General features: G+C 37.2%; 1 protein-coding gene across 1 annotated transcript in view; it reads right to left on the reverse strand.

Annotated features, from left to right (window-relative positions):
• The window catches only part of LOC102376935 (endoplasmic reticulum aminopeptidase 2-like), a 32,321-nt gene extending 16,373 nt beyond the window's left edge, over nucleotides 1-15,948 (reverse strand). The window contains exons 1-8 of the mRNA XM_006019697.3: nucleotides 15,442-15,948; nucleotides 10,908-11,046; nucleotides 9,727-9,861; nucleotides 8,238-8,358; nucleotides 6,426-6,580; nucleotides 2,784-2,897; nucleotides 2,562-2,693; nucleotides 344-475 (exon numbers count right to left, since the gene is read on the reverse strand). Of these exons, the coding sequence (XP_006019759.1) occupies nucleotides 344-475; nucleotides 2,562-2,693; nucleotides 2,784-2,897; nucleotides 6,426-6,580; nucleotides 8,238-8,358; nucleotides 9,727-9,861; nucleotides 10,908-11,046; nucleotides 15,442-15,938 (1,425 nt within the window). The 5' untranslated portion in view covers nucleotides 15,939-15,948. The remainder of the gene's footprint in view (nucleotides 1-343; nucleotides 476-2,561; nucleotides 2,694-2,783; nucleotides 2,898-6,425; nucleotides 6,581-8,237; nucleotides 8,359-9,726; nucleotides 9,862-10,907; nucleotides 11,047-15,441) is intronic.
• Nucleotides 15,949-16,234: the final 286 nt, after the last annotated feature.

Consider the following 16,234-nt stretch of genomic DNA (forward strand, 5'->3'; position numbering starts at 1 on the left):
CTCTCAATTGTTAAATCTTTTGTGTACTTATTTAAATATTTTCTTCCATTTCTTCTAAAGATGTAAGAAGCTTATTTATTATGACTTCAACTTTCTGAATAGCTTTACATTGAGGCATACTGAAAAAAAAAAAAACTCACAGTAGGAGAAATTCATTCCTATGCAAAGTGAACCATCACACAAGATCTGTGCATCACTTATATACTCAAAACAAGGCTTAACTGGAATTTAAAGTGTATATATGCTTTGTGTATACTGTTTGCACAGGAGGAGACTTTTACCTTGAATGAATATTGCATAGCAGTATGCTATTTGCTAGGTAAAATAAAAGAAGAAAACTTACATTTGCAAAGCTATTCCAAAGATCATTGTTCTTTGCATTCCTATAGCTGTGTTTCTTTAGGTAATGAATTATTCCATTCTGAAACACTTCATCAGTCAGAAAGTTTCTCAGCATATGTAGAATACAAGCTCCCTACATATGAATGGACAAAATTGAATTAGTTTGTAAATTCCGTTTTCTTCTAAATAGCTATAAATATGTTGTAAAACAATGCTAAATTGTTAAAACTAGTCAGGTATTCTAATAACATAAAAAGTGAGTAAAAAAAATGTAGGAACCAAAATCAAAGGGCAAAAAAGTTATTGCCTGATCAGAGTTACTAAATATAACTAAAGCACTAATAGTGAAATTAGAACAGAAGACACAGAAGGTCCCACTATGCGGAAGCCATGCAACGGTCCAGACAGCATGAGGCCCAGCAAAAAACTGACTCTGCATCACCTCTGCATTGAAGAACTAAGCTTGATATCAGCTTTGCTTAATACAATGTTTAGAGGAAGTTTCAGGGCATGTGAGTAAAGGTTAGCTAGTGGATCTATATCAAAATGGAACTAGTGGTCTCTACATCAGCAGATTATTGAAACTCAGATACAGAGTAGCAGCTACAGGTCTGTCCTTACCCTACACTTATGCTTGAAAGGTGCATTCTGTCTTTCCACAGCTCCCACACTGCTTTGCTGTAGAAATGTATTCTTCCTTAGGTTTAAATTTAGTACTGATTTATGCACCCTTCAATTCTATGGACTTCACTGGGATTGCACAGGGCGTAAATCAGCACAGAATTTCTCTCTCATGGATCAAGTATGCAACTAGGTTTAGCTTCTCTGACCCATAGACCCACATGGGCTGTGGCTTCTGGTGAAGCTACCAGCTTGCCAGAAAGAAAAGTTTCATCAGCAATCAGTCAAAAGAAATTTGACCAGTGAAAAAAAGGACTGGGTGATGGAAAACAGATGAAAAAAAAACTTAATGGAGGCCTGAGCAAGAATCTAAACTGAGATGTCAATCAGCATGAAAACAAATACAACTGCACATTCGAAATTATGCTTACTTAAAAATAATAAATGAATTTTTCTTTTCTAATTTGAGAAAAAGAAATCTAACTCAATGTAGTAAAGCACAGAATTCAAAAGTAATTCTTCTTCAGTTCTTAATGCTTCCTATTTTGGTTTAAACAAATACATACAAATATTACACAAATGTATTTTGTACCAATGCCAAGATATTTCAAACATTTTATGGTGTTTTTTTCTGTTTTATACAGGAGAGAGTCATGAGAAAGACATTAGTTATACCTTGTAAATTCTTCAGAAAGCTATCCCTGTACAACCTTTATTTAATTATTAACTATTTTCGTTTCCTTCATACCTCAAAGATTATAAATTATAACAAATCAGCGATGTGTGCCAATCTATTATGTATAACAAGATAACTAAATGCAGCCAACTGTAACAATTTGGTATAAGAGGATAGGATTCAAAACATTTTTTTTTACTATGACTTTTTTCTCTCGCATACATGCAGAAAAAGGACTAAATAATGGAAGTACTTTAGGTATTTTAACCATTATAAGAAAGGGCTTAATTAAGACTTTTCAGAATCAATAAAAAACTAGGAGAGAAATTCAATATTCCCTAGTGGAAATGGATACGCATCCTTTCAATTTTCTACCTTGGTAAAAGTTAGTGCACTATTCTGCAAAACAGAACTCTCTTTTGCACTGCAAAATTCTGAACATCCCTAAGTAAAGAGAGGTAGTTAGCCATGTTTATCTGAAGTTAGGCAGAAGGCAGAGTCCCTAATTTTCAGTGGAATCAGTGAGAGTTATCAGTATTTTGGAAAAGCAACTCTTTAGGACTCAGTCCTGTTCCCAGTGAAGTCAAGAGATACTTTCACATTCATTTAAATGAGACATATTAGGAAGTTAGAATGATTTTAGCCAAAATTAATGTCTGATCTTGAAAGATGGCATGGTCAATCAGTTTTGTGTGCCAGACACCTATCCCTGAGTGCAGCAACCTGCAGAATTGGGATCTGACTCCATTACTTTAATCCTAATTTTTCATCCCCCTGCCCCTTTTTCTCTTTTATAAATCCATCTTGTTAATAGTATTTCAATGCCAAGTTTCCTGTCTTCTAGATCTTTAACATTCTAAATCATTCATACTGCAAATAACTTACAATATCACTAATGCATATGAAAATTAAACAAACTTACCTTGTCATAAGAAACAGTATCAAACATTTCTTTTATCTGTGTTGGATTTTCTGCTTTTGAAGATATGGGGCGAGATGAGTTCATAGAGTCTCTTCCCATTGCTGTAAAGCAGGTATCTAGCAAGTAGTCATTCTAACAAGATAAAGTAACTAGTTAGTGCATACATACTTCAAGAAATACATTTTGAATTATACCAAGCGAGTTAAAATGTGCTATACGTACCACTTGTAACTCTGGGTATGTGGCATCAACAGAGATAAATTCCATGTATCTAGCAAACCCTTCATTCAACCAGATGTCATTCCACCATTCCATGGTAACCAGGTTACCAAACCACTAAAAATAGAGTAATATATACGCTCAGAAACAGATAAAGAAGACAAAGGAATTAAAACAATTATTTTTAAAGTATGGGTTTTTCCAACAGAACAATACTTCTGACATCCAGCATCTTAAAAGAAGGAGACTTATTTAACTTCCAGGTGAGAGTGAAACAACTCTTTACACTTCTCAATGAAAAGGAGTTGGTCAATACATTAACAATAAAAACTTGCATAAGTATGCAACTCTAGCATCCTTCAAATTGTTTCCTGAGAGCCTTCTTACAAGAGAGGTTGATTTCTTAGCCTGGGCTATTTATTATATCACATAAAACAATAATCCTATACTTAGAAAATTAAGCATGAATAAAACTGCATTATTGGGTAGCAATGAAAATCATTCTCTAATGCATGATAATGGAATGGATGCATCCAACACTCATTATTATGTGCTCTCTATTACCTCACCGTTTTTATCATCAATTTCTTTCTATTTTGAATAAATAAGAAGGGGAGTATCTAGAATAAAGTGTACTGTTCGAAAAGACATTACAGCAAGAATCCTTAAACACAATTGGCTGTTACATCATTTATCTTTGGAATGTTTTAATGGTTTTACAAAACTTGTAAGACCAAATTATACTTATCTTTCTGGTCTGAGTAGTCCTCTTAAAGTCAAGGGAACTACCATTGGGAATAAAACAGGAAGGTTTTGGCTCAGTGTTTAATATAGCAATTACAATTATTTTTAACAAAGGAGCTCATTAGATTTACAGATATTTTTAGATTTACTTACAGTTCAGTAGGCAAATAGCTTTCATATTTTCAATTACAGCTAAACCCTATTTCACTTTACATACTTAAGTGGTGCAGATGTAACTGCATAACTGCAGGTTTTGGCAGGTGTTATATAATAATAACACAATTATTCCTACTTTGGCAAAGTGAACCACCCTATGCATACACTTGCTGGAAGTAGCCCAGAAATGTAGTGGTTAGGACACTTGCCCAGGGAGGAAGAGACCAGGGTCCTAGGACAGGTCCTTTATCTAAAAGGAATTTGAACCTGCATCTTCTATTTCTCAGCACTCTCATGAACTAAGCATCATCCATTGCCCTCTTCAGCTCTCCTTTTGAAGCCAGCCCACTGGATATCTAAGAGAGGGAAATGAAAAATACAAGCCAGAGACAGAGGCTAGGGACAGACATTACACATAAAACAGTTTAAGTTATCAGAAACTGGTTTAAACCTGTACCAGAACAGATGTTCAGTGCACATAAACCAGCTTGAAAATGGTTGAAACCAGTTTGAGATTAACCTGGTTGAATGTAGTATCAGATTTAACTGATTTGGGTCAAACTGATTTATGCAATGTCTATCCCAGACCCCTTGCTGGTTGAAGATAAGCCAGACTCCCCCAGCATCCTGGTATGCTCTCTAGGCTGCGCAGCGCTCTCTGCTCCACAGCAGGGCTGGCCCCTCCTCTCTGCTCCCTGGCTGCAGCTCCGACAAGACTGTGGGGTGCTCCCTACCACCACCCCTCACCACTCCCTGCAAAGCAGGAATTCCCCCCTCCCCTCTGCGTTGTGGAGAGGTGTCTGCATATTAGCTAGCAGACCACATGCTGGCTACAGTCTGTGCTGAATCAACAGGTAATGTCTCTCTGTTGTTTTCTTAATGAGGTAATACACACTGAGTTAGGGGTGATAAACACTGTTATCAATTCCCTACTGGGCTAATCAGAGTGTCCTGCTGGGGCCTGGCAATGCCTCCCCTTAGCTCAATACTGTACAAGGGAAGGCAGGGCTGCTGTAGCACACCCCTGGCCTCTAGCCTGAGCCACTGCAGTCATGTGCTTGCATTTCTGGGCAGTTACAAAGTGATTTAGCCTAGCCAGGTTAAACTAACCTGCAGAGACTGAAGCAATTCAGGCTCAGGCTTTTTGAATGTCTGTTCCTAACCAGAGAGATACTACCCAGGAAAGGAAGGGACCCAGGGTTTAGTTTCAGCTCAGATTCCCAATAGGGCAGAAATTTCTCAGTGATGTTTATCTAATTTATCCAAGGAATATTAACTGCAAGATGAGTGAGCCTGCTTCAAATGGACAATACTTTGGATACTATTGAGCTCAGAGTCTGATGGTTAGAATACTTTACTGGGAAGCAGAAAATACTGATTCAAAACTTCTCTAGGCGGATGAGACCAGAAACTAGTCAACTGCTCCCTAGGCAAATATGCTAACCTCAGTACTATTGAGCTAAAAGGTAGGAACCTCTCCTCTTTCACCCCTATTTTACTGTGGTTTGTGCCTGACTAGAACTTCAGGACTTGCCCAGCATTACACCCATTCTCTCTCCTCACACAGCTGCCTGGCTGGACCATAGCCTTACTGACCATGCTCAGTAGTTACCATGGGCAATGCTGAGTTGAAAATAGCATGTCAGTGGCAAAAACTCCATTAATGCAGCTACATATATGTCCTTTAGGCTTGTAAAGTATAATAGGATTTAGCCTGTCGTTCCTATACTTGCTAATTAGAACTAGGAAACTAAACTAACTCCTAATAAACTGAAGACATAATTTATGAACAGAAAATGATTTGCTGGTAACAGTCACTGGAAAACCTGAAAACTCTTGCTGAATCTTTGTATTGCTACTTTAAGATACATTTCTACTCTGAAAAGCAACTATTCAGAGATAGACAGTTCTTTCTTAACATTCATGCTCCCTGTGTTCTGAATTATAACTATTAGAGTGAGAAAAATAAGAAAGCTTTTGCCTTCTATTAAAATTGCTGAGCCAATATAACAGAGGACCAGATTCTCTTCTTTACTAAGCATCATCGTTCCAGATGGGAAAAATCATCTTGTGGTTAAGTAACTAATTGGGGATTTGAGAAATCTAGTCAGTTTCCATCTCTGTCACAGATTGTCTTTGAGATCTGGAACAAGCTACAGACATTTCTTAGTGGCTTCAAAAGGAGAGAATGAGACCATCACTTCTGGAGAAGAACTTTAATAAGCCTTAATATACCACTTATTAAAAGAAAAAAAATAATGGTGCTTTCCCATTTTATAGTGTTTTTATTGGGATAATTCATTTATGTTTTTTAAGTGCCCTTATGCTATGATGATGAGAGCTATTTAAGTATCTAGACAGACATCATTTTTAACTAAGTGCTAATTATGGGACCAATCAGTTATACTTTGTACGCCTTCTGCAGGCAGTGGACTTGCACAGATGTCACGAAGGGTATTCATTTGGCCTAAAGTAACAGCTTTCTTCCTTTCTGTTTGTTTTACAGATCTCAGGGTATACCTACAGAACTTATCATTAAGGTTAAAAAAGAAAAACTCCATGTTGGTACATTTTAAGATTTGCATGCTAGACATGGTCCACGTGGAATCCTAGTGCTCCTTTTTACACAAAAAACCAACAATTTTCAGAAAAGAATACCAGGTGGAAACTAGTTCTAATTATCTTCATTATTTATCTTCTCAAGTTCTGAGGAATATGCCAAATAAGTTATCAAAATTAGACTACCTGATGAGCTAGTTCATGACCTATCACCATGGTAATCCAAAGTTTGTCAGAAGCTGAAGATGTCTCAGGATCATACAGTAGAGAAGTCTCTCTGTAGGTGGTCAGACCCCAGTTCTCCATAGCTCCTGACTGGAAATCAGGGACAGCAACAAGATCTGAAAAACAGCTGAATTTAATCTACTTGGATATATAGGACTCTGAATCATAGAAAATTAGGCCTGGAAGGGACTTCAGGAGGTCATCTAGTCCAACCCCCTGCTCAAAGCAGGACCATCCCCAACTAGATCATTCCAGCCATCACTTTGTAAAATCCGGTCTTAAAAACCTCCAAAGATGAAGATTCCCCCACCTCTCTAGGAAACCTGTTCCAGTGCTTCACCACCTTCGTATTGAGAAAGCTTTTCCCTAATATCCAACCTTTTGTAGTCAGAAGCTTATCACAGTTAAGTCTAATAAGCCATTTCCAAATAAAAATCTCTCTACAGCTGATCTAATTCCACTCCCACGGAAATCAGCGGGAGTGTTCTATTGATTAAAATGGGAGCTGGTGTAGGCTCAATGTGAAGAGGTAACATGTATAAGACAACCAACAACATGAACAGCCTCCAGCTGCTAAATATGTTTTGCTGGTCTACTGCTTTCAAAAGCTACAGGAACTGACTTTCGCATAAAGAGGAAGTGTCTGTTCCTGCCTGTAACTAATGATGAAAGGTGAGGTGTATTCCTGATATTGTACAGACTTTTTACTGTTTTAAAAGAAAGAATGCTGCCAAGATAAGCAAGATTTGCTTAGAAAGACTATTCTTTAGTTAACCTTTCAGAGAGCATTTCACCAGAATAAAGTAACTACTTATATTTATTAGGGGGTTTAATGGATTTAATGACCTAAGAAAGCAAAGATCTTCATTTTGCAAAGTTCTTCAGCCATCTCTCTCAAAATCCTCATCACTGTGTATACCTCATAGAATTTCCATTCTCCTTATGGCTTCAGCTGTATTGCCTCCATGTTAAGTGTGGGACCACTACAGAGAAGCATGACCTTTTCACTCACCTCTTACCAGGAGTGCTCAAAACCTAATTTAGGCAAAGTAACCATCTTACAGTGACCCTGAGCACACTCCAACAAGAACTTCTGAAACATACAGAAAGCCTGGGAATAGCAGTGGGGCACATACTCAGGGCTGCTTGAAGCTGACTACACAACTTAATTTCCAGGCTCCTGCACAGTCAGCAGAAGGAGGCAGGCATGCATCTTGGTGCTGGTCATGGGCTTGACACAGAAGTGTCATAGACAAGTCTTCCTTTTGGCTGAGGATGAACAAGACTTTTTGAAATTAAAGAAAGAAACAACCCTTAGTGGAAAATGTGGAAATAACAGGATGGTTCTTAGTATTGAAACACTTTGTTTTGCTGCTTCCCCTGACTTTTAGGATCATTTCATTTCCAGCCCTACTTTCCTATGATCCTATAAGTCAGGGGACAAGTCATAAACAAGTCTTCCTTTTGGCTGAGGATGAACAAGACTTTTTGAAATGACTCTTCATTTTTGTCACTCTCCCCTGGACTCTTTCCAGTCTGTCCACATCTTTCTTGACGTGTAAGACCCAAAGATGGATACAGTTTCCTTCTATATGTTGTCTGTTCTGACTGAGGTCTTCCAGGCAGGGAATGTGTCTTTGTACTTTTGGGGCAAACGCCCATAGGTGTTATATAAGCAACAATTAATAATAATGGGTTCATATTTACTACTCCTTTTATAACATGTTTTACTGTGTATCTGGTAGAGGTTTCATGACCTTTTCAATGACTTACCTTGCTTTGGAAGAGGATAATAAATACCAAAATACTGTTCATAGAATTCCAAGATCTTTATGGCAGCTTCCAATGCATAGTGAGCTTGATTCAGTTTCTCTGGATTAACGTATACAGATACCTGTGGGAAAAAAACACAGTACACAACTCCATAACATGTGGCTCTTAAAACAATAAACAGTTGTTTAGCTGGTTTGCATTTCTTTTGAAATTTACTTTTAGAAGTTAAAATGCAGAATAAGAAATATGCTCTCTTGCTTATCCAAGGTGAAGAGTAATGTTCAGCTCCCATAAACAAATACATTGCAATGAAAACACATTAATAAATAAGCACCTTTCTTACCCACATCATATACCTTTTGTTTACTCATAGGTGCCTAAAGTGACCTATTTGTTACTGTACATTTGTATCTGGAGTACTCCAGGATCGATTCCTAAAAGTTTGGCCCAAACTAGAAACTCTGCAATAGGTAGCATGCCTGTGGTTTGAGTTTCACTGCTTATCAGTGACTGTTTCATCTGAGCATAGGCCATTGTAGACAGGATCTGAAAGCAGTGCTGTTGTTAAGTTTTAGCCTGCTATGTTGGCCATGAAGGAGACAGTAGAAAGATGGCCTTTCAGTTAAATATATCTTTTCCTTTTAAGATCCAATGCGCCCTCATTGGAGTCCATTAAATTGCACCCATTTCCTGATGCCATGTGTCAAAGTGAAGTTTAGTTCTTAATTTTCTTTAGATATCCATCATTTGGTTTCTTTATTCCTTCTAAACATTTTCAGTTCTGCCATTCTTTCTACAACGCTATTGCAGCTTTTAGCTCAGGATGAAGTCATTATTTTGTTTGAACTTATTTACAACACAGTATACTCTATACCAAGTTTCATATTATTACTTCAGCCCTTTATAAAAGGCCCTATAGAATTTAATAAGAAATTATAAAAACTCGGCAGAATTTGTAACTTGTAAGTTATATAACTATTATAGTTATGTAATTGCTGACAGGACATTATCTAACAATTTATACAGGTTGCCTTACTGATTTCATCTCTAGTAGAGTTTACAGGATTTTTCTATAAAGGTCAGTTCTTGTTTGCAGCCAGATAAATTCTTGGGACATTGCTTTCAACTCTAAATCTGGCTTTTCAGGATAATACAATGTCATTGGTTCAACTTTAGGCATTTTAAAGCACAACTCGCTTGATTCTCTTCACACATTAACCTTATACCAGTGTAACCAAATTAGCTTTAATGGTGACAATCTTGCTTTACATAGGTGTAAGTAGAAGGAAAATCTAGACCTCTTTAATGATTTGAGTTCATATCCCAGGATGTTTTCTAATAAAAAAAGACAATATTTTGGAAAATACAATATAAAGGATACAGAAAGGAGGAGGATGTAGCTAAAGGAAACCGAATATGAAGAAACAAGATGTACATAATACTTATTTCAGAAGCTTTTTAAATAAGTGCTTGTCACCTTTAAACCTACCTTAATTCCAGATGAAGTTGTTCCACTGATTGACTGAAAATCACTAACAATAAATGCTACCAAGTAGGTGCTCATCTTTACCGTCTCTGCAAAATGATCTTCAACCAGATTGTTGCCTAATTTTCTAGTCTTTACCTAAAAGATCACAAATTGGGACAAAATACACTGGTATATTATACTCATTTATAGTAGGCAGAGCCACTACATTTTCCACTAAAACTGCAGGTTGCTTTTCTAGGACTGCTCAGCACATCTTATTGAATGTAAAAGGAAGAAAGACCCTGGATAAGTACTGAGAATGAGAAAAAGGTTCTTTGCAACAGCCCTGGCAACTGAGGTGGAATAATTAGTCATGGCTGGTATTAAGGAATTATTTAAATCATGGAGTTCTTTTTTTATAAAGGGCAGAATTATATGGTGTGATTTACCATATCAGATAGTAGATCTATCTGGTCAGATAAAAAAATCATCTGATCTAATTCCATATATTCCACCTGAGACCATAAGTCTCTATCAAGGCTGTAAACTAGTACCTGAAGATTTTTTAGAGGAAGGAAGGAAGTGTTTTTTTAAGGTAGTGTTGCATATGGGGAAGTTAGTAAATCTCTGAAGTTAGTAAATGCTCTGAAGCACAACTCATGCATTCAGAATTTAGGGCCAGAAGGTAGCGTTATGATTGCCTGACTTCCTGAATAACAAAGGTCAAGAGATTTGATTTCTGTTATCCTAGCATATATACTTAAAGATGCTGCTATAGTTCATACAACAATCTCTCTCTGATGTCCCATGGCAGGATTTCATCATGCTGATACCACGTGAAGAACTGTTTCCTTGAATTAGTTTTTAATGAGCTATCATTAGTTTAAATAAGGACTCCCTTATCTTCATAAGGGTAAAAATCCCTTTGCATGATATCAAAAGCCACCCATTTTATTTGCCTCACTGTAATACGTTAATGGCAATCCTCAGTAAAGGAAGGAAAACAATACATATATATATATATATATATATACACACACACACATATATATATACACACACACACACATATACATGCATGCATATATATACATGCATATATATACACACATACACACACATATATATACATATATATATATATATATATATATATATATATATATATATATAGGTTAAAGAACTGAAGATGAACAGGTCACCTTTGGCATATTAGACAGTGCAACATGTTGCTCTTCCCTCCGAATCTTTATTGTATAATTTGCTTTAAAGTATGGTTCATCAAAACAGGGGAATGCCATACGGGCAGAAGTAGGTTCAAAATGAGTAGAAACCAACAGCCTAAAAAGACAAAGAAAGTATTAGAATTTGCAAGAAAAGTACCTCTTTTCACCAAGGCAAACAGATAAACCATAACATAATATGAACTTGAGGGACTTAAAAGGAAAATTGCTTGGATAAAAGGAATCTAAACAGTAGGGTGGTGTTAGAGAGTTTTAAAGACCTGTCTATGACAACTGTACAGTCATTAAGCCCTGAGTATTACAGAGCTCAGGTCACAATACAACTCTGCCTGTTAGAAAATGGTTAAAAGATATAATAAAGACAAAACAAAGACAGAACTTAGCCATGTGTTTGTGCTGCTATTGAAGATATTTTTGTTTCTGCAGAAAGAATGTAATCTGATTGTAGCAGTTTATTATTTCTCATCAAGTTTATTATGGTAGTCCCTAAGGATCAATTAAGAATGAGGTCCAATTGTGCTAGGCACTATACAAATACATGACAGTAGACAATCTGGGCCCTGAAAAAAATACTGTACAAATAAACAAGATAGATGAGGGTGGGCAAAGGGATATAGTACACAAGCAGGGCAAATTCTGGGATGGTAGTAAATGTCCTGTTAGTTCCACATTTTAGGTTTAGTTAGGTGAGTAGAGGCTAAATAAAAATAAAAGTGAAGGGGGAGGAGATAAGAGAGAAAGATGACAGCGTAAGGGGTAAAAGGAGTAGGCATAAATTAAGCATAGGTCAAGAAACTGTGAGAGGTCTGCAGAGAGAGAGATGAAACAAAAAATGCCATTTGGAAGATGGAAGAGAAAGTCCATATGAAAAATGTTTATTAATGAGCTCCAAATAACTAGTTATAGGAACAAAGGACTATTTTATTCTACTACTTTGAAACAACTATTTAACAATTACTCTTAACTTCTGACACACACACAATTCCTAGATAGTTCACATATGTGTCTAACAAATGGTTTCTGTTCTAAAGTCTAAAGATTTTATACATGGAGATATTCGTAATAATTTTTTAATGAAAGGAATAATTTTTTAAAACAAAAATGACACAGGAATCTAAGCCCATTGCCTATCACTAATTGCCTCACATGCTTAATTAGTTAAATGAATTCCCCCTGATGTTACTCTGTGCCATACCAAATCAAAATCAGAATAAGATCTTTCCAAAATGAAGGACTACTGGGAAGAGATTGGTTCCACCTGATAGAGAGGGGGAGGAGTCTTTAAAACAAACCTAGGGAGGATTCTTTAAACTAGGTTCATAAGGATATGGAGACAAAAACCCAGAAGTAATTAAAGAGCCAGGAAACCTGGATAAAAAACTTAGTAAAGGGAAACAAGAAGCCATAGTAATGGTTAAGGGAGCATATAGGACAAATCAGTTAGATATGCAAAATCTTTATAAATTAATGCTAGAAGCATTGGAAATAAACAGGTCTTAGTACAGCTCAGTAATTATTATGGTGACCTGGTGGAATAGTTTGCATAACTGGAGTAATGCCATGGATGGGCATAACTTGTTCAGGGAGGATAAGTAGAAGATAGAAGAGGAGGTGTTGCCTTATATATAAAAGAGGTGTATATTCTCAGGCTCAGTATGTGTGGAAGGTAGGCCTGTTGAAAGCCTCTAGGTGAAGGTCAAAGGGGAAAGCATCATGGGGACTGTCACCCACTATAGGCCACCAAACCAGGAGGAAGAGGTAGATGAGGTCATCTTTAAACAATTGACAGAAGTTTCCAAATCACAGGACCTGGTTCTCATGAAGGACTTTAATTATTCAGCTATCTGCTGGGAGGAAAACACAGTAGTGCATAAGCAGTGGATGTGGAGTGTGTTGCAAATAACTTTTTAGCACAGATGATAGAGAAGCCAACTAGGGGGAAAGCTCTTCTCAACTTGCTGCTCACAAAAAGGGAGAAATTGGTCGAGAATGTAGAGATGGAAAGTCATGTGGGTGACCGTGACCACAAAGTGATAGAGTTCAATATCCTAAAGGAAGGAAGGAAAGAGAGCAGCAGAATAAGGACACCGGCCTTCAGAAAAACAGACCACTGCAAACTCAGGGAACTGGTGGTATGATCCCCTGGGAAGTAAGTCTGAGGAAAAAATATGTCCGGTAGAGTTGGGTGTAGTTTAAGGAGGCCCTTTTCAGGGCATAGGAGCAAGTTACCTGATGCAACAAAAGTACAGGAAGTACAAAAGGAGACCAGCCTGGCTAGATAGAAAATTCTTCAATAAAATGAAACTCAAATAGGAATCCTACAAAATGTGGACACTTGGTTATATAACTAAGGAAGAGTATAAGAGTATTGCACAGGCACGCAGGGAGAAAATTAGGAAGGCCCAGTCACAACTTGAGATACAGCTGGCAAGGGACATAAAGGCAAGAAAAAGGGCTTCTACAAGTATGTAGAAACAAGAGGCAGACCAAAGAAACTGTAGGTCCTTTCCCTTATAAAATGTAGAAAGCAATCTAGTTATAGATTATGCAGCGAACACTGAAATATTTAATGCCTTTTTTACTTCAGCCTTCACAAACAGGGAGATATCAGTTGACAAGCACAGTTGGCATCTAAGATGGGGAAGGAGGCAAACAGTCTAGAAAAGTGGAAGAACAGGTTAGGGATGATTTAGAGATGCTAAATGCTTTTAAGACAGTGGGGTTGGATGGGATACATCGAGAGTACTGGAGGAATTTGGCTGAGGTAATTTCAGAGCCATTAGCAATTCTCTTTGAGAACTTGTGGAGGTTGGGTGAGTTCCCTGATGTTTGGAAAAGAGCAGTGATTATCTTTAATTTAAGGAAAAAGGAGAATCCAGAGTTACAGACAGTCTGACCTCAATACCTAGGAAGATCATGGAACAGATCCTCAAAGACATATTTTGAAGCACCTAGAGGAGAAGATTATTAGGAACAGCCAATATGGATTCACTAAGAGCAAGTCACGCCTAACTAACCTGATTTCCTTCTATGATAAGGTGAAAGGCTCTGTGAATGGGGAAGAGCAGTGGATGTGATATCTTTATATAAACAAGGCTTTTGACACTGTCTCCCATGACATCCTCATTAACAAGCTAAGGAAATACAGACTGGACAGAAGTACTGTAAGGTTGATACATAACTGGTTGGACCATCATGCTCAATGAGTATTTATCAACAGCTCAGTGTCTAGTCGCGAGGAGGTATCAAGTGGGGTTCCCCAGGAATCTGTCCTGAGTCTGGTACCGTTTAACATCTTCATTAACAATTTGGATGATGGGACTGAGTGCACACTAAGCAAATTTGCAGACAACATTAAGTTGGGCGGAGTTTTTGACACTCTGGAGGGCAGGGCTAGGATCAAAAATGACCTGGATAGACTGGAGAAATGGTTGCAATCAGTCACATGAGATTCAACAAGTGCAAATTTGTGCACTTGGGATGGAAGAATTACATGCACAAATACAGACTGGGGAATGATTAGTTAGGCTACAGGACTGCAGAGAGGGATCTGGGGTTACAGTAGACCAACCATAGGCTGAATATGATCCAACAGTGTACTCTTGTTGCAAAAAGCAAACAAAAAAACCCGCAACAATGCACTGGATTCTATGAACAAGAGCGTCACTTACAAATCAAGAGAAGCGATTTTTCCATTGTACTCAGTATTGGTGAGGCCTCACCTGGAATTGTGTCCAGTTTTGGGCCCTGCACATCAAGAAGGACACTGATAAATTGGAAAAAGCCCAGTGGAGATGAACAAAAATGATTAGAGGCCTGGGAAACATGACTTATGCTGAAAGAACTAGGGTTATTTAGTCTGGAAAAGAGAAGACTGAGGGGGGGGATCTGATAGTCTTCAAATACTTAAGTGATGACTGGAATCTCCATCCCTAGAAATTAAAAACAGGTTGGACAGACTCACACTTGAGCAGGGGACTGGACTAAATGACCTCATGATGTCCCTTCCAGCCCTACTTCTCTAACATACTAATGCTCTAAACAACAGACTTACTGTACAGATTAGTGAGCATGCTTTTATCCCAAAAGTACAATAGTTGTGCTCAGATAATCCATTCCCACAGCTTCCATTTAAATGGTTTGTACTGTTGCTGTATTTTTGTTTTCCTTTAAGGAAATAGTAAAATAGGTTACTAAATTTTTTTTGCAGATTTTTATGAAGATAAGCATTCCACGAATGCTGTGGAAAAATTATTCTGTATTGTATACGTGAATAAAAATCATGCTTTAATATAAACCAGCAGCCATTACGCAAATAAATACACTACAATAAAACATCAACTTTCTGAATGGAGAAAGCTTGAGAGAGAGAGAAAAATTATAATGCATAAAGCTATAATGGCATTATTTTACACAGTTTAAAGTATGAGAGTTTTAAGAGGATTTATATAGCAACATTTCTTGATATGAAGATTTTGTACATTTTGCTTACCTTGTTTGACCATCCTTAGTTTTATAAGTACTTTTATACAATCCATAGAAACCATCTGAAAGATTTGCTATGTAATTAATGGAAAGGAAATACTTCTTATCCACCAGTAATGGGTCAGCAGACAAAAAAGCCACTTGCTCATGAGTTGGATATTCCAAAATCTTCAGCTGTTTTAAATCTCCTTGTATCTTTGGATTTCTCTCCTCAATAAGTGCTCTGGTGATTTCCAGATGTTTGCTGTGCAACACTATGAAATTGGTTTCAAGTCTTACAGTGACTTCAGTCTTCAGAAAGCCTGTGAATACTGATGTACTCAAATTTGGGTGAATCAGGAGGTCATAATGAACCGGAATAATCCAATCAGGGAGCCTTAATTTATCCCAGGGAAATTGCTCTCCATTTGTTGCTCTAGGAAAAGATCTGTTTTCATTGCTTCTTTCTCCATTAAAGGAATAACTAATTCCAATAAAGTTCAAAATATATAATAGCAGAAGCATTACCACAAGTCAAGGAAATGTTGGGACTTTAGCTAGTTCAACATTTCATTTTGAGAAAAAAAAAAAGAAAGAGCCACACAAGGTCTGCTCTCAATGTAAGTATAGCAGAGATTTTCTTTGATTGCTTATCCTGAAAAAGAGATGAACTAATATGAGCACTCTGTGGTGTAACCAAGTTATTTATACAAAAATCATATTTTATTTTTTTCAAAAGTGTTATCTCATGCAACCCCCTTAGCACATCACAAATGCAATACTGCAATCCAAACTGTCTGGTATAAGAATTCTGACTGCAG

The sequence above is a fragment of the Alligator sinensis genome, unplaced genomic scaffold, assembly GCF_000455745.1.
Source record: "Alligator sinensis unplaced genomic scaffold, ASM45574v1 scaffold223_1, whole genome shotgun sequence".
In the NCBI taxonomy this organism is placed as follows: Eukaryota; Metazoa; Chordata; order Crocodylia; family Alligatoridae; genus Alligator; species Alligator sinensis.